Source organism: Akebia trifoliata, chromosome 7 (assembly GCF_017979445.1).
Source record: "Akebia trifoliata isolate Shusen 1 chromosome 7, ASM1797944v1, whole genome shotgun sequence".
In the NCBI taxonomy this organism is placed as follows: Eukaryota; Viridiplantae; Streptophyta; class Magnoliopsida; order Ranunculales; family Lardizabalaceae; genus Akebia; species Akebia trifoliata.
In genome coordinates, this window is record NC_141381.1 from 3,794,003 (window position 1) to 3,821,843 (window position 27,841).

At 33.8% G+C, this 27,841-nt stretch overlaps 1 protein-coding gene across 2 annotated transcripts; it reads left to right on the top strand.

The window, feature by feature from the left end:
- The first annotated feature begins 12,906 nt into the window (after nucleotides 1–12,906).
- On the top strand, nucleotides 12,907–27,597 carry LOC147398025 (hydroxyproline-rich glycoprotein family protein). 2 transcript variants are annotated; one of them, XM_086447142.1, is made up of 8 exons: nucleotides 12,907–14,247; nucleotides 15,974–16,087; nucleotides 17,211–17,329; nucleotides 17,454–17,571; nucleotides 24,575–24,673; nucleotides 24,806–24,918; nucleotides 25,000–25,154; nucleotides 26,566–27,597. In XM_086447142.1, the coding sequence occupies exons 1-8, from the start codon at nucleotides 13,620–13,622 to the stop codon at nucleotides 27,269–27,271; spliced, it is 2,052 nt and encodes a 683-aa protein (XP_086303268.1). In that variant the 5' UTR covers nucleotides 12,907–13,619; the 3' UTR covers nucleotides 27,272–27,597. The 2 variants fall into 2 exon arrangements, with proteins under 2 accessions (XP_086303268.1, XP_086303267.1); XM_086447141.1 differs by having other exon boundaries at nucleotides 12,908–14,247; nucleotides 24,575–24,694.
- Nucleotides 27,598–27,841: the final 244 nt, after the last annotated feature.

Genomic DNA, 27,841 nt, shown 5'->3' on the forward strand with positions numbered 1-27,841 from the left:
AAGTAGTAGCCCCATTTTTCAAATTTAGTTTGTTTGGCGTTGGATGCATCTTATATTAGACAAACTCATGTTTCTATTTGTTTTTAAATTTATATATTGCCTATACTCAACTGCATGTTTTTTTATATTTTTCACATGCACTTTTTATTTATTTTTGAAAGAAGAAGGAGATCTCTTTAGTTTTTTAGTGGACAAAAAGAATGGAAAGAAGTAAAGTTGGATTGCAATTTTTTTTTACATTCTATGGAGCGCGAGAGGAATTTTTAAGTGATGGAATGCAGTCGGTTTTTAATAATTTGAAGTAGTAGTCCCCTTTTCAAATTTAGTTTGTTTGGCGTTGGATGCATCTTAGATTAGACCAAGGATTTTTTGATCACTTTCATATATGAATTAATATGGGAAAATAAAAGTAAATGTACCATTAGATTCTATTTGTTGACTATTAATACCCAAAGATTCTAGAAATGAGTTGTGATTCAAAATCGTGTCCCGTTCATATAACAACGTTAGGTGTCTATGTGACATTTTTATTGGAGTTCAAACACTTTAGGCTGCAGATACAACTTGGTTAAGAGCCCTAGGTGTTTCAAACTCCAAAAAAATGTGGCACGTAGGCACCTTACCTTTATTATAAGAATGTGACACCATATTGGATCCCCAATTTATAAAAAATAGTGTGACATCATTTTTACAATCCTAAATACCATAATTCTCAATTTATTAAGCATTTATGAGCGTATTAAATAGCAAAAAGAATTACCATATCTTTAAAATAAGAATAAGCAATTATGAAAGTGAGATTATGATTTATATTATGCATAAAATGATGGAACAAATTTATGTGGGTAAAAAGTGGTACAAGACACGTGGCGTAAATAAGACGAATATCGATGATCGATCATATGATAATTAATGCGTATCTCGAGCCATCAATTTATATATTTTGAATTAGATTTTATTTGTTTAGAAATATAATTTTATTAAGAAATAGAAAGTCTCCTAATTGATTAGAGAGTATCTTTTTCTATATAAGGATAGATATAGTAGAGAATCCTGATGTCTTTCCTTTTAGGGTTTGATTTTTATATCTATATAAGGAGAGTTACTAGGTAAAATAAGGGGGTTCTTTGGAGGAGAAAAAAGAGAAGGGGAGGCTAGGTTTTTTTATCATTTGTGTGCATTAAGAATAATAAAGATTGATCATTAAGAGTAAATCTTAAGGAATCAACGGCATCTGAGATTTTACCTCTACAAAATTTATACTTACGTTTATGTGAAAAGTCTGTGAATTAATTTTATATTTAACTAAAAATTGGCATGTGCAAATACACATATACTAGAAGGATTTTTTTGTAATTTAAAATATTAATTAAAAGGTTTTGAGGATTCTATAATATAAAAAAAAATGATTTTTTCATAATTTTGAAAACTAACTAACGAGATTTCGAGGATGTGGGATTGCAATTTTTCTAGTTATTGACCAAAATGACATTGATTATGTTATGTTTAAACGTTAAGGTGGGGGCATTTTTTAAATCCAAATTTTGGTGTCAATCAAACCAATTCTACTCTTCCTTCTCTCATTATAATGGTAAAAATGATGAAAACCCTTTCTATACATGCATAAGAAAATTATGGTTGCATATTAATGAAGAAATTATTTAATATGACAAGCTCCCATATATTGATATACATGCACAATATTAAATAAAAATAACGTAAAAATTTCACATGAATGGAAATTATTATAAATTATTTTTTTTAATAAAGACCCCTTATGACAAGGTCCCATAAATTATTTAATATGACAAGCTCCTATATACCGATGTACATGCATAATATTAAATAAAAATAACATGAAAATTTCACATGAAAGGAAATTATTGTAAACTATTTCTTTTTGTAAAGACTCTTTATAACAGAACTTGTAAATTGTTAGCAAGTAAGAGTTATTTGAGAGGAGAGAGAATCAGAGATAGTGAATGATATGTGTATTATATAATTTTAGTGAACTACTAACACATTGGAGTTTTATTTATGCACAAAAATTCATGAAATTTTATTTTAAATACCAAACAAGATTAAAGGGTCTTCTAGTTTTTTTATAAAACTTAAGAGAAGAAATCCGACATAAAGTATAGGGAAAGGGGGAGAAATGAATGGAGAGTGATAAAATGAATTTAATTTTAGAAGTCCTAAAATGAATCTTATATTTCAAAAATCAAATTATTTAATATAAAAAAAAAGTCATATAAGTAGTGTAGACACGAGATTTCGTCATTACGATGACCCCATCTACGATGGTTTGGAGTCGCCACCATTCATTTTTGTAAGTGGGTGTGAATGGTCACCCGATGTGCATTTTTTAGAAAATGTGACATTTTGGCGTTTAGTGACTCTCGATGGATAGGAACTACTTGAACTTTGAGATTCGGGGTAAACGACTCAGTTGGAGAAAAGGGAAGGTGTTAGGCACCCTTTTCTCCCCACTAAATAGTGGTAACCTCAACTCAACTCGGTCATTTTAATCAAAAATACAATAAATAAAATGATGTGTCACGTGTTGATAATGTGTACCCTAAGTAGGGATTTATTTTTGGCTTGATTATAGGATCATCCCATTAAAGGGGATGATCATTATAAACATTTGCCTTGAGAAGACGGGAGGAAGAGAAGGTAGAGAGAGAGAGAGAGAGGGGGGGGGGGGGGTTGGCTTGAACCCACCTTGTATCTTCTTTCTTCTTTGCTTCTTTTTCTTTGAGTCTTCTTGAGTCCTTAGTATAATATGAGAGTATGAGAATGAGAAGAGGTGATTAGAGAGAGTAGGGATTTCTTTTGTTCTTTTTTTTTAGTGAGACTTGTGGAGGATTAGTGAGAGAGAGTGGTAAACTTGGTGAGAATTGGTGATGGTTGTTAGTAGAGAGAGTTGGAGAGAATTTTTTGTAGTGAAGGTTGGGGGCCATTTTTGGGAAGAGGAGGAGGGTATTTATATATGTTGAGGAGTTTTGTAGGGATATAATGGGTGAAGTGAAGAAAAAGGGTAGAATGGTTATGAGTTTGAGAGATAAGTGGGTGTAATTTAGAGGAGATTGAGGGTATTTAGGGAAGGGGGGTAAATGGGTGAGTTTTGACCCAAATGGTTTGGATCCTACCCAACCCATTTGGGTGGAGTGTTTGGTGAGGTGAGTTTAAGATGGTGGTTGTGATTAAATGGTATTTGATTAAGAGAATGAAGGATTTAAAGAGGTGGTTGATGATATTTTGGGAGGGTGAGGGAGATGATGCCATGTGTTAAGGTGGGTGGAAATGAAGGGTTGGGATAGGTTGATGGGAGAGGTTGAGTGTTTGACTTGAGAGGATGGTGTAGGTTTAGGTTGTAGATGTAGGTTTTGTAGGGAATGATGAGGGTAGATTAGGGGAGGTAGTAAAGGGTTAGGGGTGTGGAGATGTGGTTGATTTGAGAGAAAAGGTGATGAGTTGATGTGTGGGTAGATAGGATTAAAGCAAATTAATGGGGTAGGTAGTTGGGTGAAGGGCGGGGAGATGGGGTGATGACATGTGTCATCTTTTGATGATAAAAGAGTGATTGGTTGATGTGGGTTGTGGTTTATGGGTTAGGGTTGTGGGTTGGGAATTGAATTGGATATGGTTAATGATTTGTGGGCTTTGTAGTGTTGGGCTTGGGTTTTAGAAATGGTTTTGGGTTTTAGGGATTGGTTAGGGTTGTTTTGAATGGATTTTGAGGGTATAGGTTGGTTTTAGATTTTAGGTGATGTGAGATTGATTTTAGGCTAAGGGTAAGATGAGAAATCGATTTAGGAAAGTGTTGAGGGCTTGTGGGCCTTAGGTGGGCCTATGGTTTTTACGGATACGGAGGCGGAGCGGTGGTAGCACCTCGGTAGGTATCCCAAGTCTCACATTTTTAATTTTTTAATTTTTTTAGATTTTTGCAATCATTAGTTTGATCAAAAATGTCACGTGTTGGCAAATCGGGCCTTTTAGGCCCGTTGGTGAAATTTATCAAAAATTTGACGTTTTTAATTTTTGGAAGTGGAGCGGTGAATAATGGGAAAGCGTAAGGTAGGCCGAGTCCTTTTGGTGGCCTCCTAAACCATTGAGAGGTCTTAAGGGCCTCGGTTTGGTCAAAATGTCACTTTTCAATGACTTGGGCCCTTTCGAGAAATGGCCCGTTCAAATTGAGGTGTTTACAAGTAGATTTAATATGGGAAAATTTTTTCAAATAAATATCAAAGTTTTTAAAGTATCAGAAGTGTTACATATGTTGACAAATTGTTCTCAAAGTGTCAATACTATGTGCTAATCTTATCGACACTTGTAACACTTTCAAAATAAATAAAAATGCCAATAATTATTTGAGAAATTTTCCATTTAAAAACCTCCCCATGAAAAAGAGTCAAAATCCTTAAAAAAAGTTTTAATATTTATAAAAAAAAAAAAATCGAATAAAAAATGTGTAGTATATAATTTGAACTAAATCATAACCTTACATGTGGCATGATCTAAAAGGGGTTTGAAGGATAAAAAAAGATTGTATTTCAATACAATTGTAATTCAACCATGAGGTATCTGCGATGTTAATCAATTCAGCTTGACTGAGTTGAGCTGGTTACTTGTCGAAAAAAAAAAGTAAACAATTTGGATGAGTTCAGTAATTTCTACAATTGGATTGAGAGAGTATCCCAAGAATTTGGGAGTTGTTGACCATGCCAATCACATTCTTTATTACATGGATAACTCCCTATCTTGCGTGGACTTTTATTTAACTAATCTGAATATTTGAAGATGATCAATGTGTCTATTTGAGTAGTTAGGAAAGAATACAATTAATTTAGTCGTTACTTTCTACAATTTTTATTCTAACTTGAGTGTTAATGGGTATTTGACATGTACCACATTGATGCTTTAGTTCGACAAAGAAAACAAATTCACCATTAAAGTTAATGTTGATTTCACGCCCACAAAATTCAACATGAATCCTAAGGATTTTGTTACTGGATCTCAAGACATGATGAAGTAACCCAACCCCTGATGACATATAATAATAAGCAACAATTCAATAAATATCAACTAACTAAAATAGTACGACAGTTAATATCAACTATATCTAAGATCTACAACAAATCCTAAATACGTGAATATCTAAAATAACGTAAAAACATAGGTAGTAAGTAGTAGTAAATAAAATGACACACAATGCCTTGACATAAGTCACTCAAATCAGAAGACATAAATAACTAGTAAAATCTACGACTATTGAAATTGATGAGGACAATTTCTCATCAACATACTCAGTCTCAGGTATCTCCTCTTAAATCTTCTCATCAATAAATAACTCCTTGATAATTAAAAAATTCTGAAATGGTGAATGGTAAGGTGTGTAATGGGAGTTACCAAGCAGAAAATCTATTGTTTTAACATTTAGCCACAGTATGCAATGTATAATCATACTAAAATTTGAATAATAAAGGGTTTGATATAATATAATTTTCGAGTAAATATTAAAAGAAAAACAATAAAATAACATAGATAAGCATCAGTCTATTAGTTTTATCAAATAAAATGTTATCATTTTTAATACATTTTCAAAATAAAATACATATCTATTATAACAAAATAAAGAAAAATACATAATACAAATACAATGATGTAATTAGTAAGAGTGTCGAGAAATACATCAATACAACAGCCTCAACATAACCATCGATTTTCCAAATTATTCTCGGTATAGAACCCAATGTTTTGTATCTGATTTTGTGGTTGGTCGTTGTTACCACATTTGGGCAACCATTTATCTGGCTCAGACTGTTATTTTAAATTTACCTTTCATTTTCGAAAATATAATAATGCATCACTCTTTCTAGATTTTCTATGTCACTTTTTTGGTAAATAAAAATAATTTATTTTGTATACGTATATATAAATTCTTTCTATCGAAAATACAAATAAGGTATAGTAGTGCCCTTTGATTATATTATATGTCAATCCACCCATCCATCAATCTTATCTCACATAATCGTGGGAACGTGAGATATCCATCAATCAATTTATCTATCATGCATAATGTGGCATAGCCGTTACATAAGACTGGAATCACTATCCTATCAATCAATTGAGAACAAATGTCTTTTTATCCATTTATCAATAAAGCATCTATCATTTTAAATATATATTAAAGTACATTCTTTTTTAAATTATATGTGATCCTGAGATATCAACCAATACCATATGATGGTTTTGGTTGAGTAGGAAGACTCAAAAAAAATTATATAACAATAAATGGTAGAAGTTGCTGAAAGTTGTAAAAATTTGACTAAGTAACAAAAACATGATTTTTCAAAGTTCTTCAAACATAAAATAGATTTATGAAAATTAAAGTCTTAAATAAAATATTTTACATCATGTAATTTTTAAAGCTTAGTTTGAAAGAAAGATCAACGAAGATGGGATGAAAATCTTATAAAAATGCCAAAATTCGTATTTTATTCCTAAACCTAAAAAATTAGATTTTGATTATGAAAGCGCTCTCGATCCGCGGGGTGCGCGGATCCGCTTTTGACCATTGAGGTTTGGGAGTCGCCACCTACTTATTGTGGTCTAGGAAGCAAACTGACTCTAAAACGGATAAAAAAACTAATTTATTACAGAAAAATTGAATCCAGGGATCATATTACGGGGTTGGAAGGTGTTAGGCACCAACCCCACCCGACCAATGTCGATCTCTACTTATCCCAAATATAACTACATCGCTAATGACAAAACCTAAATAAAAATAATTATAAAAATCTTACCTTCGATCTGCAAAGGTTCTATTCCCTCAGATCTGGTGAAAATGCTCATTGTACCGTACTCCTTACTTCGTTCTGTCTCCGGATCTGATTTCTGATCTTCGAGGCAAGGTATCTCCTTCTTGGATCTGGGTGCTTTGAATTTGTTGAGGATTTTGGGGTATTTTTGAAAGGTTTCTAGGTATTTTTTAGGCTAAAATCAAAGTAGAGGTGTTAGGTAAGGAGTTGGGGCTCCAAAATTAGAGTTTTGGAGAGGTTGTGGAGGCTTCTTCACCTACTTTTTCTAGGATTTTTTCTTTGATACGAAAATAGGGTGTGGAGGCTCCTATTTATAAAGTTTTTTAGAAGAATTAGGATTTGATTAGGGTTTCTTTTAGGATTTTAATTAGGGTTTTGACTTTAGTCTTATGAAATTGACTTAGTTTTTAGAGTTTGAATTTAGGGTTTTGATTTTAGTCTTATGAGATTGACTTGATTAGTTTAGATTAGGATTTTGATTTAGGGTTTTGACTTTAGTCTTATGAGATTGACTTTAATACCTTGACTTTAGTCTTTCTTGGTTGGCTTTTAATATCTTGATTTTAGTCTTACTTGATTGACTTTAAGGTTGACTTTAGTCTTATTTGATTGACTTTGATTTTTGGAGAACTTCCTTTTATTATATCTTTAATTCATTGGGCCCCCAGATGGAGGGGTCTTTGAATAAATATCCTGGCAACCATTAACAATTTTGCCTGAAAGCCTGATTGATCAATTTTTTAGTTTAAAATTTTAAATTAATTTTATTAATGTTTCACTTTACATTATTTAATGTTTTATTTATTAATTTTAAAATTTTTAATTATTAAAATTATAAAATTACCGTTTTGCCCTCGGAAAGGATTTTTTACGTTTTAAGTCGTTTTTTAATGTTTCAGAATGTTTTGGAATCAGTTTTTCGTAAGGAATTCGATGGGAATGTTGGTTTTTGTCATTTATGAAGTTTTTTATACGAAATGATCGTGAACTTTATGAGGGGCATTTTCGTAATTTTATCAAATTTTGTGAAAATTGATGAAATGATTTATTTGATTTCGATTTGTTATTTCATGTGTTTGAATGAGTTTTCCTAATCGTAACATAGGTTTTACGGTTGTTTTGATGTTAGGGGTATTTTGATAATTTGATCATTTTTAGTGATTTTTATAGTAAAGCTTCTTTTTGTTTGCAAGATGATGATTTCTATGTCTCTAGGGTCGTATTTTCCTAGCGTAGCGTGATTTCTAAAGTTTTGTCAGTTCGAGATACCTCATCCGGATTTCTGAAACATATCTAGTAACAAAATAAAGCATTGGAATAAACATCAATCATTGGGAACTGTTGTGATCGGGTTGACGAGTTGATTAATCAGGCGAGTGCAAAAATGGGATGTCTACAGATTATTTGATTTTTGGATTTTGAAATCATTTTTATTGAATCCAAATAGGGGTATTCCCTTACTTTTATTAAACATTTTTAATGAAAAGGTGTCGAAAAGTATGCATGTTGGAAGGGAAAAAGTTGTGTTAAAGACAATGCTGAAATGAAGTTTTTTATACAAGCGATTAACAAATGTTTGGTCAATCAAACTTGTAAAGAGTTCAAAATGATTTGCATAGGGTCGGTCGACCGTAAAACAAACAATAAGTATTTGTTGTTTTCATATCTCAAACTGAGATGTAGAAGAATTCTTTATTATATGTGATGAGAAAATTACAGAGAAACCTTTTACATATATAGCTTTGATATACAAATATAAAAGGAATAATGAATCTAAAAGAGATATCAAATTCTTGAAGATACCTCAAATAGATAGACATGCATACATAATGAATGAATCAATTCACACATAAATAATTATTTAAATGGTCTTGCTGGCTCCAATAGTCACATTATTCTCTTCACTAATCTTGGAAGATTCTTCTCCATGTGAGATTGGAATATACTCTGATTTTTTCAATCTCTCATTGATTTTTGAAGATCCTTTACCACTGATTTTGGAAAATACTTTGATTTCTCCAATTTCTCCACTCATCGCGGCATCATTATAGGTTGTCTTAATATTCCCCTTCAAATTAAGCTACAAGCAGAGGTTCAATTTGACTCACAATGACTAAAAAGAAGGTTGAGGGAGTGGTTTAGTAAATATGCTTGCAAGTTGATTTGTAGAAGAGACAAAGTGTGTGGCAAGAAGACCCAATGAAACAAGCTCTCGCATATAATGATAATCGATCTCAATATGCTTAGTGCGAGCGTGAAAAACTGGATTAAAGTCATGTACAATGCACTAATGTTATCACAATAGAGTGTAGGAGGCCAAGATAGTGGAATTTGAAGATCTCGAAGAAGAAAAGACAACCACATCAATTTTCTAGTTGTTAAAGCCATCGATCTATACTCAACTTTGGCATTAGATTTAGCAACCATGTTTTGCTTTTTAACACTCTATGAGATACAATTATTGCTTAAGAAAATGCAATACCTAATAGTAGATCGTAGTGTATGAGAACATTCGGTACAATACGCATATGAAAATCAAAGAGATCAAAAGTGGATGAAGAGAGAATCCGCATCTCAAAATTCAAAGTGCCACTCAAGTATCGCAGAATTCTTTTGACGATTTGATAATGTCCAATTGTAGGATTGTGCATAAATTGACATACAAAATTAACACTATAGGCTAAATCAGGTCGTGTAAATGTGAGATATTGCAATACTCTAACAATACTTCTACAGTGAGATGAAATAGAGAAAGTCTCGTGAAGAGTGTCTGAACGTGATTTTAGAGCCATGGGAGTAGATATCGGCCTGCGCTTATGCATTTTTGCTCACTTTAATATATTAAAAACATATCGATATTGAGATAGAAAAAGACCACCTGAGATCTTGGAATCTTAAACACCTAGAAAATAGTAAAGATTTCCCATATCTTTGATGGCAAACTCATGTCTCAAACGACTAATGAAATAATTAAGTAATGAATGATTATTTCCTGTAAGCATCATATCATCAACATAAAGAAGTAAAACAAGTATGCCGTTAGAGGAATGAAAAAGAAAAATGAAGGATCTGCGATACTACAAAAGAACCCGTTTGAGAGAAAAAAAGTGCTTAGATAGTCAAACCAAGCATAAGGAGCTTGCTTCAAACCATACAAGGCACAATTTAATTTACATACATAAGTAGGATTTTGGGAATGCATTATTTACTTCTAATTGTCGAAGTTGCTAGCCTTTGATAGTAGCAATGGTAAAAATAGTGCAAATGGTGGTAGGCTTAACGATTGGGGAAAAAGTTTTAGTGAAGTTTATACCATCGACTTAATTATATCATTTGGCTACAAAGTGAGCTTTGAGTCATTTTAGTCTTCCATCGACTAAGAGTTTGGTCTTAAAAATCCAACGAGAACCTATGACATTCAAGTTAGGTGAACAATGAACCAAATCCCAGGTTTGAATAGCATGGAGAGTATCCAACTCTTCTTGCATAATAGATTTTCATCCTAGGTGTCATAAGGCAATATGAATATTATGAGGTTCTTTAAGGATAGACTGACTTACATAGATGTTGGCATATTTGGGATTTGGTTTTTGAATTCTTTCTTTTTATCGGGTGATCATGGGATGTGTAACAACCTTAGTAGGTGACTAGGTTGTATCTAAACCTTCAACATCGAACACATGGGATGAGCCAAGTCCAATTTGATCTTGAACACCTTCAAGCTTGTCATCGTAGTGACTTGAGATGTCAAAAACTTCATATCCCTGATCATGTATAGGGCTAACTATATTGGGTTCATCCATGCAACTAATAATCTGACATTGTTCATTAGAAGCTATATTGGGTTGAGAATGTTGGGTCAAAATGTCATATGACTGGTCCAACACATTAAGTTGGTTTGCAAGCATGTGCAACTAGATGGGTCTTGTTTATTACAAGTCATGTTGGGCTGAGGATGCTTGGTCAAAAGGTCAGGTGACTGATCTAACGTATTAAGTTGTTGTGTAGGTTGGTATGTGTAACTAGATGGGTCTTGAGATGTGTCTGATTTGGTGTGACCAGCAGTAGAAACATCTAAAATGTGACTGACTTGAGTGTCATCACACTTGTTCACATCATCTCTTTATACATCCCATTCATGGAAAGTAGTTATCCCCACTTGCTTGTGTACTGTTTCATACAACAATGGAGGATTTTTAAAAGAAAAACTTTTTCATTAAACATTACATTTCTTGAGACAAAGACTCATCTAGTTGGAGGAAAAAGACATCTATATCCTTTATGACGATCATTATATCCGAGGAAGACACATGGAATGAATTTGGGATCAACGTACTTGTTCGATAATCCTATAAGTATGGAAAACACTTGCAACCAAACACCTTAAAGGATGTATAATCAAAATCTTTTTTAAATAAATTTTCAAACGGTGAAATCATTCCCAAAGGAGGGGATGGGAGACTAGATCTTGATTTGAAGTTCTGGGAGGCTAGGATTAGGGTTTTATTCATAAAGAAGAGAATGAAAAATCTATAAATTTCTTATAAGTGTGGTATTTATAGTGTCCTAGGGACGTAATAGTCATTTTTAATTTAAAATCCCTATGTCTTGAACTCCGATTTTAGTGAACTTATAGTCCATTTTGGGTAGTTTGTTGATACGAATGTAATGACATCTTGAGATATGTATTTAAAATTTAAGGCATTATAGTTGAGGTGTTCGCAATAAGTTCAAGAAAATACCTCTACAAAAAATTCTTAAAGAATTTAGATTTCATAAATCTGACCAAAGGAAGAGGAACAAAATGTTTCATTTTCTATTTTATGATAGCTTTGAGTTCTTTCTGTATTGTTTTTTTCCAATATGATTGAAATGTTGCTTTAGAATCAAATCTAGGCATGAATGAAAATTATAAAAAAAACCATCACTCTTTGAAGAGTATTTGGAGGAGAAGAAATGGACTCCATGGCTCATGGGAGAAGAAGAAAAAGATGGGGTATCATATTTAGGGGTGTGACTCGGTTCAGTTTGGGGCCAAATCAAAATTGAATTGACCTAGGTCGATTCCACTAAGTAAGAACCATTATTGAATCGAATTATCCATAGATCAAAATCAAACAAAATCAAACTATGGTCGGTTCAGTTCTATGGGTTGCAAATATCCTATAAACATACCTGGAGGCAACATATATTTTAATTAAAAAAAAGTAAATAATAAACATAAAATATTTCATATAGTAAGTCATTAATCTATGATCTAATTCCCAAGCACACCACACAAAAAAAAAAAAAATCAATCAACCTCTCCCTTCCTTCAGATGCCAATCCATAATAAATATATATGGTTCTATATGATCCTTAAATAGAGAATCAAATCGAATTGATCGTTTCTTCATTTTCTTAACCTAGACCTAAATTGTAACTTGTTCTAAATCAAATCAAATCATTCCAAAACTATTGATTTGATTCAGTTCTCAGTTTGAACCAGACTAAATTGCACCCTTAATCCTTAAAAGAAATGAAGACTAATAATTATCAATTTTTTGATTGACTTGGATTCAATATGGTGTCACATTCCCATAAAATAGGTGTCTAGGTAACACATTTTAGTTGGTGTTTAAAACACCTCAACTCATAATCAAACCGTTCATGCAGCCCAACGTGTTTGAATTCTTAAAAAAGAAAAAAAAAATGCCACCAAACGTTTTTATTAATCATTTAAATAGTAGGAGGTTGGTGTGGCAATATAAAATTGACTAAAAAAAAGTCAGCAATGACGCCGATGCTCGTTTCAAAGTCCAAATTCGCCGATTGACATTAACCATTCTGCGCGAGCGCGTGGAACCAATACTTCACGTTAAAGAAAATGTTTTTGTTGACCGGCTATAACCGGTTACATTTCGAGATCTATATCGGGATTGAGATCTAGAATCCAGATCGAGTACTATTAAATCCTCGTGAACTAAGAAGATTAAATGTGGTTAAAATAAAGAACTACTTGTCTACCAAATTTCCTAAAATGCCCCTCCAACTCCAAGAATATTCCATTTTTGCTTCTATTTCACAGTTCACACACTAATAGTCTAATACTCAAAAACTCAAGAGCGAAGCCTTCCTTCCGCCATTTAAGAACCAGACACCGTGCTCAACAAGTCTTCATCTTTAACCCTAACTTCCTCTCCTCTTGACTCCACCTGAAACTCTAGATCTCGAATCAAGCCTTGTTACTCAAACTCGAATTCGAAGTTCTTTGCATTTTGAAATTCTGTTGTTGTTGTTGTTGTTCGAGATTCGACGATGATCCAGATCTGGAAAATTAACCTTTAAAGGATACGTTTCTCTTCCTGCATTTCGAAATTTTAACAAATATATTTCTAAATCTCTGCTTGTTTATTAAACATTTTAACTTATTTTTCGCGAATCTCGTCTTTTAGAAGTATCTTCATTTGATTCTGCTTTTGGCAATGAGATCGGATGAAGAAACTGCAGTATTTTAGATAGTTTCTTCATTTTGATTTTAATTATTTGTAGTTTTAGGCTTTTAGCTTGATTCGAGCTTATTTATTAGTTTTTGTAGATCGAAGTGTAGATTCATCTGTGTTTGTCTTTAAGTACAATTGCAAGAGTCGTTCATGTGTTTAATGGTTAATTTTATATGAGCATTGGATAGATCCTTCATTTTGAAATACTTTTCTAATTAAGAGGTTTCTCATTAGGAGTTTATAGATCTAAAAATATCCATTTTTAGCTAATTATGTGGTAACGCCGTAACGGAATCAAGATTGTGAGGATTAAATGGCGATGCCATCGGGAAATGTGGCGATCTCCGATAAAATGCAATTTACAAGCAGTGGCAGTGTTGGTGGTGGTGAGATCCAAAATCGGCAATGGTTCATGGACGAGCGAGATCGATTTATTTCGTGGTTGCAAGGAGAGTTCGCGGCCGCAAATGCCATTATCGATTCGCTGTGCCACCATTTACGGTCGATTGGTGAGCCAAGCGAGTATGATTTTGTTATGAGTTGCATCCAACAGCGGCGTTGCAATTGGAATCCTGTTCTTCATATGCAACAATATTTCTCGATCGCCGATGTCAATTTTGCACTGCAACAAGCAGCTTGGAGGAAACAACAGACACATTTTGATCATCGGGTGAAAGTTTCGGAGAAGGATTTGAAGAGATCTGGTTCTCAAGGTGTTGGGTCTAGACAATGGTTTCGTGTTGAAACAGCCAAGGAAAACCACAACTCCAATTCAGAATCTCGTAATCGTGATACCATCTCTTCTGCTCAATTGGTTAATATGGGTTCTGATAAAGGAGAAGAAAAGGGAGAAATAGGTGAAGAAGTTAAGCAGTGCCAGAGGGGCGATGTGGTTGAAAGATCAGATGGGAAAAGTACAGTACTTGCAGAGGATAGTGAAGGTAACAATGGGTTTTAATAATTTTGTAGTCTATTTTAGTCGAATGTTCTGTTTCTTTTTATTGTTTTATGAAGTATTTATTGTTTCTAGCTTGACATGCCAATGCCATCAAAGTTCCTAATTTCTCAAATGTGAGGGATTGTATTATTGAGAAGATAAATTCCCTTGTTGCTTAATTGGGCTGTGAAGGATGTTGCGTATTTACTCAATATGCATTTAATGATTAGTGGTTTTTGTGTAACAATGAAACTCCGTTTTCTTTAAAATTTATTTGGTTGACAGTCTGTGAACTTCAGCATGGCTATTAGGACAAGGAAATACTTATACGCAATTGTTTCATGGGATTTTGGATATTTTATTTATTAGCAAAATGCCAATTATGAGATAAAGAAGTGGGGAAGGCCGAGAAGACCATTGTGCATAGTACAAGATACAAATAATGAGAGAGCTTATCACCAAAGCAGGCCTAGAAAGACCTGAAACAAAAACTACAGCTGATGAATAATTAACCACTCAAGCTTTAAAACCGTGTTGATTTCTTTGGCTTTAATAATGCCTTTAGTGCTCTTGTTATAAATGCAAGCAATTTCAAAAGAGAGATGCTGAGGAAAAAAAAAAAACATAGGAGAACCATTATTCGATGAGGCTAAAAACACTATGCTTGACCCACCTCATCCCAAACTTAAGTAGAAATTCATCCCAATCTTCCTTAGAGAAGGAGCAATAAGACAAGGTGATCATCTGATTCATCATGACCTTTGCACAATGGCACCAGTTCTGGATGGAAAACCCTATATTTCCAAGTGGTCAACTGTAAGGATCTTATTGTGCATGGTCATTAAGATGAAGAAAGCTATCTTAGAGGGTGTTGGTGCTCCCTAACAATCTTTTTCTTGGAAAAAGAATGTGAGCCATGTTTGATCTCGTGTCTATTTTGACCTCTGAATGAATCATCTTCTACTGCATTGTAACCTGGCTAGAGATATTTGGTGTGGTTCTTCTTCATCAGTTTGGCATTTGTTGGACTATGACAACTTTTGTGAGGAAGCTGTTTAAAAAGTTGGCCCATTTCTGTCTTCTCTCCTAGAGGACGTATCCTTTACAAAATGCTTTCATTTGTGAGTTTTGGGGCATATGGGAGGAAACTACCATAAGGTTTTTAAGTAAGGAAGATGGCTTTCAAAACATTATTCTAACTTTTGAAAGGGCTTCTTTACTAGTGGTTGTCAACCTTTACAAAATTTAGAGGGATTTTTTTATTTATGATGACCATATTCATGTGGGATTATGTTCTAAATGAGGTGGGGTAATCTCTTCTAGACCTTAGCTTGATCTTGACCTATAAGTCCCTCTGTAGTGACATAGTTGATGAAATTTGTACGCGTGGTGTAAAAAGAAAATAGAAACCCCTTGAGTTAAACAACCATGGTTATTATGTTTTGAGTGGTTGAGGTGGAAAATATGACATGGGAGGATTTTACGGAGATACTTCTTCCAGTATCAATTCTTCATAGCTTTTTATGTTCACTTACTTTAATAAGCCTGATTGAAATGGTGGTTATTTCTATCTTTATAAAAATTCTATGTCGGCTTAGTTAAATTTGATTTTAACTCTCATCAAATCAACAAACTTGAAATTACTGAAATTATGGAAGTACTCTACCAAAGGAAATAATGCTTGGCATTAAGAATTATAAATCCACATTGATTTGTTGTGCTGGGTGCAGGGGTGGTTGGTACCACGAACTCTCATGTGGATGGTGGCTTAAGGAGTTCTGGAATTGAGTGTGACAATTTGAAGTCTGGGGCAGTGGATGGTGGATGCAGCACAAACTTGAAAGGTATATTTGCTTGCATTTTCTGAAGGAATTTGGTATCGAAATTTGTACTGAAGTATATAATATTTAATTCTTATTGCATCCTAGAATTTGGCAGTTACCATTTTGTTGACCATCTTTTACTGGGGTGATGTTTTAAAAGCTCCATGTCTGATTTTTTTTTTTTTACATTGCCAAATATCAAAGGCAAATATTACTTTTCAAAAAAAATATCAAAGGCAAATACAGTGGATTTGTTATTGGCTGATATGTCCGGAATGTGACTGCAATGCATTTAATGTTCTTGTTTATACAGAAAATGTTCTGGGGAATTTCTTTCAATTACAGAATATATGGCTCTGGACAGAGTGGAATGGAGTAACAATCTTTGGGGTAAGGCTTTGATGATGATGATGGTGATATGGAAATATCACCTCCCATATCATCACTGTCACAACATTTTCCAAAAATATAGAAAAATTCACGAGTAAGGGATCAGCCAAATCGGTGAATCGATGAATTAATCGGTGATTAGCCGATTAATTGTTGAATAGAGTAAATTGGTGAATCGGTGATCAGCCTAGTAAATCGTTGAATCGATGAATTAATCGGTGATTGGCCGATTAATTGTTGAATAGAGTAAAATATTTATTCTTTAAGCACAACATTTCATCTTCAACCTTAAAATCTCAAGAACAAGATGGGGTTTTTAGGGAGGTTGAAGATGAGGGGTGGGAAGAAACCCAAAACATCCAATTTTATGATGACTGGAATTTTTCCAATTTTTTTTTTTAAACTTTCCCAATTTATTTGAATAAACCGTACAGACCCCTTGCCGAATCTGAGCTTTGTTACTATGCATCTCAGATTTCACACCTTTGGAATTAGGATTAGCTTGAGATCATAGTTTTTCATTGCAAAATCTGGCATTCCCTTGAACTTCTAGAAAAAGCTAACTCTTCTTCTCTCTTGCATGCTTTGAGAATGTGCACCTTTTGTGTGTATATATAACATGAATTGTATGTGGTGATGTGCCATTTTTGTTGTCTTTTCATGGTTTTTAGTTTTAATACCAGTTATGGGCATATTGTCGTTTGCTTAGCAAGAAAAGGCACCTAATATAAAATTAATTTTTCCTTTGAATCAGAACCTTCTAATGCCCTTCTGAAGAGTGGTGGAGATGCCATCCAAAACCAGAATGAGGCCGAGAATGTTATTCCTTCTCCCAAACCTCTTGTGGGTACCGAGATAATTGATGGAAAGGCGGTAAGATCTTGTAAACTCCTAGGATCATTAATATTGTAGTTTTAGCTGGAATAAGTATCTTTCAAAAGAGGACATGAACGCTTTTGTTTATTCTACTTTTGAAGTGTGGATTTTCCCTCTGTAGGTTAATGTAGTGGAAGGACTAAGAGTTTATGAAGGACTATTTGATAGCTTGGGAATTTCAAAGCTTGTTCAATTAGCAAATGAGTTGAGAACTGCTGGGCGAAGGGGACAATTTCAAGGCAAGTTCACTTTTTTCCATTTTCTGTTTATCTACGTCAGAATTTATGAAGTGTATGTATGTGTATTTCTATACGATCCATGAATTTTTTTTTCACATTCTTAGGAAGTGTGTAGTTTATCTTACTCTATTGTTATTACTAACTATAAACTTTTAACTAGAAGCATTTCCAAAATGCCGCATAACTCACAAAACTAAGGAAAATTATTTTTTCAGAACTAAATTTATTAAAATGTAAAAATAAGGTTATTTCTCATGGTAGACGAAGTAGCATGGGACACAGAATTCTTATAGAACTTAGTAACTTTCACCTCTATCTCTTTCTCTCTCTTTCACACACTCTCTTTCATCTTAACATGTTGCTGCACAAGGAGTGTGGGGCAAAAACTTGCTACAACTAATAATGCAATTCAGAATCCCAAGTGTAGCGTGTGTAGCGGAGTAATGAAGAATTGGGAATCCGAGGTTGATCCATAAGGATTAAGTACACATAAAAACTAATGGAAAGGGAAAAAATTTGAATTCTAAGTTCTGAAAGTAAAGCAAGAATAACTTTAAAACTAACAATAATCAAGAAGGGTTAAGGCATAGAAAATCCACCATTGAAAAAAATGGAATGTTGATTTGTTTGACCAATATTTATCTCAACTAGAATCAAATAAGGATTCATTCTAGTCAAAATATCTGGCAATGGAATTCATACACAGTAGTCCAAAATTATGCATTTGATTAACTAAAGATTACGTGTAGCACATTGTTAGATTAACTCAAGGAATTCTAAGAATTTTATGTAGTCAGAGTTTACACCAAATCAAAACAATCTTACCTCAATTTTTTGATCAAATAAAATCAAGCGTACAATTCGTCGTTACTTCCCCTCTAGCCTTAACCAACAGTTTAGCCAATTATATGCATAGAATCCATGACAATAATTACCCTAGAAAACTAGAAGAAAAAGATCCAGAGAAGGAGAGTTGAAAAAATTAGGAGGTACAAAATTAGAAGATGAAGGAGAGAAGTCTAAAACCCTGGGAGTGAATAATAAAAATAGAAGAAGAAAGGTCAGAAAGAAAATAGAGGAAGAGATGAGGGTTAGGGATGTGGATAAGAGAGAATTAAGCAGAGAAAAAGTGAGTCTCGTGGGAGAGATACGAGAGAGAGGAGAGAAAAAAGTAGGGGGTGGGGGAGATAATATGGATAGAAAGAGAAAATAAAAGGAAAGAAAATATGAGAAAATAGAAAAAAAGAGGGAGAGTATGTATGGGAGAGGGGGACAAGAGAAAATAGTGAGGAAAGAAAATCCCTCTAGATTTTCTTTCCTTCCAAAAATTTCCCTTTCTTAATTCTTTTAATTCACAATATCTTTTTTTTTTTTGTTTTTTCTTCCGAAAATTCCCTTGCTTGAAGATCTTTTCGAAGCTTCTTTCCACAGGTTTGGGCTTTTCTTTGCACTGTGGACCTTAAACACCTAGAATAAAAAAATATCAATTATGCCCATGTAACTATGTCAATGTAAAGTAATGAATTAAGTAAAGAGAAAATATCGTCATTTTAATATGATTATCACACATGCATGGTTATAAATATGCTTCTTTTTCAGTTAAAAGGCTTACTTAGTTTAAGAATATAAACTTTATCTGAATGTAATGATGTGATCGCACAATGGAAGATTAGATAACAAGTCGCCTCTAGCAAGCAGTTGCTTTATGTCTGTCCAAAAAGCAAGGGATGCTTTGGTTGAAGAACATGAGAATGATGAAGTCATATTTTTTGTTTTGTTTTGGCAAGTAATCTCAAGTAAGTTATTAGAAATAACACTCAACATAAATCAATGAAGATATTAGGACACTTATTTAAATAATTAAATTTCTTTCAAGATTGTTGGTTAACCAATATAATCTCAAAACTAGTTTCTTTTTATTCTTCCTTTAGTAGATTGATGACTTAATCACTTAGATATTTATGAAAGATTGGTGTTAGGTCCCAATTATGATTTGTTGTTTGACATCCAAGTTTTCAACATCAACTGAATCCATATTGTCCATGTATTTTTCAAAGTTATGTGGTGCTCCCCGATCTTGAAAATTTGAAGATAGCCCAAAATGTGAGAAAAAAAAAAAAACAAGAGTATTCCGATCTGGCTAGTTACCTCAAGGTTAATAAGAGTATTCCGATCATGAGCACCTCATGAAACTTTTTCAATTCTTCCTTCTAAAGCTCTCGAAGAAAGACTTACTTTGATTCCACTTGATGTAGATGGGAATTGAATCCCTTTTATGTATCCCATGAAAGCCAAAACCATGATCTCCTTTGAAATTACGATTTTTAGGACTGAAATATGAGAAATCTTTTGCATAATGCTCATCCAAGCAAAATCCCAAGAGTTCCCAAGGAACTAAACAATCCTAAAGGCAAATATCATTTAAAAATAAAAAATTATCTCATTTACAACATTTTCATGCACGCTTTTATAGTAAAAACAAAACCTGGAAACCTAACTTAAGATGGACAAAAAAATCTCAACCATCCATCTAGGTTAATTTGCATTTTTATTAAAATGATTAAATAATTAACCCAAAATCTTGTCTATACCATTCATTATATTATTGATATTTCCTTGATTAACGCAAAATTACTATTCATTTTATTGATATTTCTTTTTTGTACATATTCGAAGGAAAACACTATTCCTTTTGTGGAAATAATAAAATTTCAAGTACAAAAATGGAAAATTTCAGCTTGCGTGATTAGATGATGCATTCTAGGCCTATTAGCAATCAATTGGATGTATTAATAATTTATTTGTAAATATTTTAAAAATATATAATAAAGTGTAATTATTTATTTATTTATTTATTTTTCCATTTGCAATGAAAATGAGATTAGTGTTTAGTAATTAGTAGGTGAAGGCAAGATTTGAACCTAGGTAATGATATCAACACCTACTGACCTTAATCAACTTAGCAAGTTGGCACCTTGATAATAATGTGTTGTGGCACCAAATAGTTTGTTCATTTAAGCAAGTGTCTTAATGAGAAGCTTTTTATTGTTATTGTGACATTTTATTCTCATTTTTGCATAGAACATTGTTGATTTTGTTATTGTGTTCTTAGACACCACTGTTAATGCATAACATAACACTATAATTCTTCATTTCTAAACTCTATATGGTGATTTAGTATAGCTTTATGAATTTTTTGTGTGTTTTCATACATAGTCATCATTTCCTACAATTTCAATAATATATATCTCAATATTTCTGTCACATCCCTAATTTCCATGATTTCAATTAAAATTGTAATAAAAATATTTCCATTTCCAGCCTGACTGAGATAGACACTGGAACCAAAATTTAACAACTTGCTACTGTTATATACATTGTTTTAAAATAGTATATGCGATATGCGATCGCACAATAGTATATGTGGCTGCATATCTTAAAAAAAAAAATCATGTGTTTTTTCAAATAAAAATAGAAAAAGTAAGAAAAATGAATTTTTTTGAAAAAAAAATCTGTAATTAGAAAGAAATGAAATCTTACTTCTTGAATGTTTCAAAAATATTTCAATTTTACTTTTTTTATTCTTGAATCTTGCATCTTATGTTTGATGTGGAGGATTTTTTAGTAGAAGCTGTAGAGGATACAATTAGATTGTAATAAAATAAATTAGAATTTAGAAGCGAGTTAAAACGTGAGTAGAGTTTTTTGAGTTAAAATGTGAATAAAAACATGTTAGAATGTTGTTGGAATGGGAAGGCGATAATGGGTTACTTATGAAAAAAGAAAAAATGTTTTGCTTGAAGGTCAAAATTTTGACCATTGGGCAAATATGCCATCACATACATGAGTTTACCATGGCATAACTACTTAATAGCATATGCCATGATGGCATATGCGATTATATGCCCAAAAATAGCTTATTCGACCGCATATGCATATATGCTGTCGCATTTGATAAGATTGACCAAAATTGTGAAATAATTTGTGGTAGATCCTTAAAGAACTTTCCTACACACTCCTCCCTCTCCCCTGCCCCCCAACCCCCAATTTTCTTTTAAGATGATGGACCATAAGCTAACGTCGTAGTGGACATGATTACTCTAGGTAAAAACTCTATTGTTCTTATATAATCGGGGAAGAGAATTGTACTACGCTTGAGACCTATGTTCAAATTCTAAACCAAGTTCATTTCTAATCCTAGCCCATGCCCAAAAATAAAAGCCCCAAAACTCAAAGCCCTTTGGTTTGGCCCATAAGTCCAAACATTTCTCCAAAAGAGGACACTTGTCAAACCTTTATAAGCCTCATTCTTTGATAATGCTCCAAGCCTATTGATAGGTCAACAACCCATGAGAAAATGTCTACATTGCCCTCCCTTGAGATCAAAGTCAACCCAAAAGTTCTAGGGTTTTCTTGTAAATTTGAAAAAGGCTTTGGGAAGTTCCTATTTTGCCCCCAAAAGTTGAACAACATCAAGTACATGTACTTGATCCTTGAGGACACTTGCCACACTCTAAGAGGGTCAATTTTGAATTTACAGCTTTGCTCATGCTTTTTAAGATATTTACAAAAGAACCAAAGTTTACTTTTTATCTACCACATCACCTTTACATATGTCATTCTCCCATTCATCCTCTTAAAATGTGTTTCTGTCTCTCACCATTCTACCCTTTTTTTTAGAGATATTCACCAAAAAACCAAAGACCACTTTTGCTTATAGGGCTTCATCTCCAAACTTCCATCTTTACCCTTGGGAATTTGAAATATCCAAGAAGAAACCAAACAAATCCCATGTCATTTCCTTTTTTTAGGTTTGGACTCTTTTAACCCTAAAGGTTGTCTCAAAACTCTTTAAAAAGGGAGCTCTCCCTTGAGTTGAGACACATCATCTCAAAACTAGTTTCTTTTGATTCTTCCTTTATTAGATTGGCGACTTAATATCTCTCTCTCTCTCTCTCTCTCTCTCTCTCTCTATATATATATATATATATGAAGATTGAGACACATCATCTCAAAACCATTCAATATATATATATATATATATATTGGTGTTGAGTCCCAATATATGACTTGTTGCTTAATATCCTAGTTTTCAACATCAACTGAATCCATATTGTGCAGATATTCGTCAACACAATTATCCACCACAAAGTTACGTGGTGCCCGGGATCTTGAAAATATGAAGATTTCCCAAAACACTTGTATTCTGATTAGGCTAGTTACCTCAAGGTCAAGGTCATTTAGAATCTTTATTATTCTCTTCCAGCATCATGAGCACCTCATGAAACTTCTTCAACTCTTCTAAAGCTCTCGAAGAAAGATTTACTTTGATTACACTTGATGTAGATTGGAATTGAATTCCTTTTGGCTGCGTTTGTTGCACTACTTAAAACTGTCCAACCCTAGGGTTGGATTGACGAAACCACACTTTTTTGTTTATCTCACATTTTTTTAAGTATTGGTGAAAATTGCGGGTCCTAGAGAAGATTTGCGTAACACCAAAAAGGGGAAAGTGGAATCCCACCAAAGACACAAGATTCCACTTTCCTATCATGACTTATCTCTCTGCCATAACAATCCTCAATTGCCGAACACTTTGCTTACTAATGAAGAAAGATTTCAAAACTTACTATGGATTGTTGGGCCCACATGGATAACCACATTGGCAATCCAACACCTCAGCCTTCTAGATTTCAGGTAAAAAATTCATATTCAAAATAAATAAAAAATTCTGTTTTGAGCTTCATCCAAGGTGTTGAAAATGTATGGCTACCGAATTCCCAAATTTAAAAATTAAACTCAGCGGGGAAAAATAACATTTTTTTTTCTCAAAATTCTTAAAATTTTGTCCTCTACATCCCTATGGCAATGGATCATGTTTTTGGATGCCATAATATGCGCTCATGACCCTTATTAAGATTGGAATCTTACTAAATTAGTCAGGCTAGACTGACTCATGTCAATTTTTTCACACTAATCCATTCAAATTACTATTTTTAACATAATATTTTTTTAATTGTCGCAAACATGCTTACTTGAGCTTCCTTTTCATTTTCACTTGAGATCTATTATTATTAGACAAACAATATGCAGACTAAACCCATAATAGGATCAATGTCAGACAAATAATATTGAATAGGAAAATCCTATTCAGCATATGTAAAACAATTTTTGTTGCGACCAAAAAGGTCCTTTATGTAGCCCATCGAAACTAGGATTTTTTGGAGTGAAATATTGATAAATCTTTTGTATAATGCTCATCCAAGCAATCTCAAGAGTTCCCAAGGAACTAAACAATTCTAAAGGCAAATATCATTTAAAAATAAAAAATATCTCATTTACATTGTTTTCATGCATGCTTTTATAGGAGAACAGGACCTGGAAACCTAAATTAAGGTAGACAAAAAATCTCAACCATTCATCTAGACTAATTTGCATTTTTATTAAAATGATTAAATAATTACCCCAAAATGTTGTCACTGCCATTCATAATATTAAATTCTGACAAATTTCCATGAAATAGTTGTGGTTGCATTTGATAACATTGGTTACATATGAAGTTTTAACACATTTTCAAGGCCTAACACATTATAAATTTGACCAAAATTGTGAAATAGTCATGGTAGATCCCTGAAAGAACTTTCCTACCCCTCCTTCCCTCCGCATTTTCTTTTAAGATGATGGTCCAATAAGCTCATGTCATGGTGGACATGATTGCTTTAGGTAAAGACTTGATTGCTCTTATATAAATGAGGAAGAGAATTTTATTGTGCTTCAAGCAATTTTGTCTTTCTCCTTTCATTTGTTGGACATATTTTGGTTGAATTAATGGAAATTTTGTATTTTCAATGCTATTCCAGTCACTCTTCAGAAATTGTGTGCATCTTTTATTACATGAAAGTATTCTTAGCTTTGTTGGAAGTTTCTCATTCTTCAAATTACTTTAGAATATCACTCATAATTGTTGTTAATAACTCTTAGTACTCTGGTGATGGGAAAGCAGGACGGACTTTTGTGAGCTCAAAGAGACCAATGAAGGGACGTGGAAGAGAAATGATTCAATTGGGAGTCCCCATTGCTGATGCACCTCCAGAAGATGAAAGTATGCTTGCGACCTCTGAAGGCATGTTTTGCCTATTACAATAAAGCTCTATTCAGCATTTTTTTCCCTTTATAAATTGTCAGTGATATTTTCTTGAATACCAAATGTCTTGGGCCTTGAATAAATATGCAGATCGGAAGATGGAACCCATCCCTGTCTTGCTGCAAGATTTTATTGAACGCATGGTTCAATTGCAAGTTACAACATCGAAACCAGATTCTTGCATTATTGACTTCTTTAACGAGGTTAGAACCTGTTAAAAAAGACTATCCGAAAAACATGTGATGTGTTTTCCAAGCCTAATTATGTTTGTTGTGTATGTGTAGGGAGATCACTCACAGCCCCATGTGTCTCCACCTTGGTTTGGCAGGCCTGTTTGCATCTTGTTCTTGACAGAATGCGACATGACTTTTGGTAGAGTTATTGGAGTAAGCCATCCTGGAGAATACAGAGGCTCTCTCAAGCTTTCTCTATTGCCAGGGTAAGCATTCACAAACACACTTCTTGTTCTGAATTGCATCTTGTGGTTTCTCAAGGGATTCTCATTTTGCTGGGTTTAGATGCATCATGATTTATTTATGGGTATTTTAGAAACACCCCCTTGCAAAAAGTCAACATTGCTTTTTCTTGATGATTTAACAGTGGAATTTTGATCTTCTCAAAATTTTGATTTAGTTATTGAAGTATTTAAAGAGCATTTTGAAAAGAAAAAAAAATCATGATTAAATCATCAAGAAAACGCAACGTTGCTGGGTTGGGTTCGATCATTTGAGCATAGATATCGGGTTGCCTGATTTGCTTGAACCCAAACTTAATATGGTAATAATTTAAAAATATCTTTCTTTCTTTCTCATTCACAATTCACATTTCAAACTTTAGTTAATCATCAACATCTTTTTCTTAACATTTGCTTATAATTTTATGTATGTAAACTTTGAAATATATTTTTAGGACAAATAATTGTAAATTATATATTTTTTTTACATACCACTTATCTTTATATAAGTCTTTATCATTAATAAGTTATCTGATATTAATGAGGAATGAACCAACCCGACTTGTTGAGCATTTCATACCCGAGGTTGGGTTGGTGTTTGCCAAGTGTTGGTGTTAGGCATATGGGTTGATGGCCCTACTTGTTCGAGTTTCAGCCCTAATCTCTGGGAACCCTTAACCTTATCACCTTAAGTCATCCCTCTCGAAACCCCTGAAATGGCCTTCCACAATGCCTCACTTATGCATCGGTTTTTCGCTTCTTGAGATTTTATATCTGGTTTTGATAAACTTTTGAATATTAATTTTAACCTTCAACATCTAAGTGTTATTCCAGCTATATGAGGTCACTATTAATTTCAGCTCTAGTTCCAAAGGCTTGAAAATTCCACTTAACTGTATTGCAAAATGGGCGTAATTGTCATAATTCACCATAATTCATACGTCGTTGGAGTTACTCAAGTTCTTGGTGCAGACTGCAGAGCGCATTGGAGATTTGTGCTGCATTTAGGACTTCTGAATACAAACACCACATGGATGTGTGTTAGGGCATTTTTATTTGCATTCAATGATTTTTGGCCATGGGCATTATAGTTATATAAGTAAGAATGTCTATTTTATCAACTCCCCTAAAATTTTTCTAATATTTGAAACATAAAAGCCAAACTTTGAACTTCCCTAAACAAAAATTAGAGTGAGTAGTTGTAGCTTGATGATGGGCAGGGATAAGCATGTAAAAAATTAATGGTTCGCTATTTTATATTTATTTTTCTCTCATATGGTAAAGAACCAATTATGTCAGTTGTTTTGTTGAAATTACTTGTTTTTAAACTGTATTGTAAATATGAAGAACCCATCAAGTGTATTTTTTTGATGAATGAATTACTTTGCTATTACAGATCTCTGCTTGTAATGGAAGGTAAAAGTGCAGAATTTGCCAAACATGCAATCTCCTCCATCCGCAAACAGCGAATCCTTGTTACCTTCACAAAGGCTCAACCAAAGAAAGCTACGCTGACTGATGGGCCGCGTATTCTGCCATCTGTTGCACCAACCTTGCCCTGGGGCCTGCCAAGTAGGCCACCGAGTCATGTCCGTCATCCTACAGGCTCTAAGCATCACGGACCCGTCCCAACAACTGGGGTATTGCCAGTACCATCCATCCACCCACAACATCTCCCACCTCCACTATTTGTAACCACGCCAGTGGCACCAGCCATGCTTTATCCTGCACAAATTCCTCTCCCTTCTGCGTCATCCGGATGGGCAACTGTTCCATCGCCGCGACATCCTCCACCTCGACTCCTAGTCCCAGGCACTGGAGTTTTCCTTCCTCCCCCGGGCTCTGGCCCGGTAATTTCTCTGCCACAACTGGCCTCAGCTACTGAAACCCAAACAAACTATGTGGTGGAGACATTGCCCCCATCGGAGAACGAAAATGGGAAAGAAAGATCTAATCGTAACAGCAATGGAAGTGTTAGTGCTGCTTTCAGTGGGAGTAGTGTGATGGAGAAGGAAGAGCAGAACACTGGCAACCATGGCAATCCAATAGAAGCTATTGAGAAGGAAAGTGTCGTGCAAGATGAATTGGCAGAAAGATCATAGGGAGAGGGTTTCATTAAAATGAACTTTGCGGAGACAGAGTAGGCGGCAAATGAGTTTGGGCCAAATGTAAAGCGCGGCAAAATGGGGCTTGACTTTTGAGTGGAGACTTTTTTTTACTATCTTCTTGTTTGATTTTTGTTCGTTATTGTCTTGAGTATCATTGTATGAACTCTCTAAGTGAGAAGAAGCGTGCATCCTCAAGTTCATGCAGATATATATATATTTTTTTTGGGGGATACAGGTTTACTTAGACACTGTTTCAAGTTTATATACCAAATGATGCTTTTGCTTCTGTTTCATGCCCATTATTATGTGAATTTTCTTTATTTCTCGTGTACTGTTAACCAATTTCTAACACATTAGGGAGTACTTGATATGAGAAAAGGAGGGATGGTTTCAGCCAATTAGATGTTTCGACAACTAAAATTTCTATGAGAAATAGATTTTTCTCGAGTGCCACTGACCTCTTCACTGCAACAATGGGGATCACAGGGTGGCAAGGGCAATAGGGTTTCTCTCTCTCTCTCTCTCTCTCTCACACACAGACACACACACACACACAGACTTTTA

What these genes read in the sequence shown, in the direction of transcription:
- LOC147398025 (XM_086447141.1), top strand. Translation starts at nt 13,620, where the DNA reads ATGGCGATGCCATCGGGAAATGTGGCGATCTCCGATAAAATGCAATTT. An exon ending in AGATAATTGATGGAAAGGCG is followed by an intron (nt 17,330 to 17,453) that starts GTAAGATCTTGT and finishes TTCCCTCTGTAG; the next exon opens with GTTAATGTAGTGGAAGGACT. An exon ending in TATGCTTGCGACCTCTGAAG is followed by an intron (nt 24,695 to 24,805) that starts GCATGTTTTGCC and finishes ATAAATATGCAG; the next exon opens with ATCGGAAGATGGAACCCATC.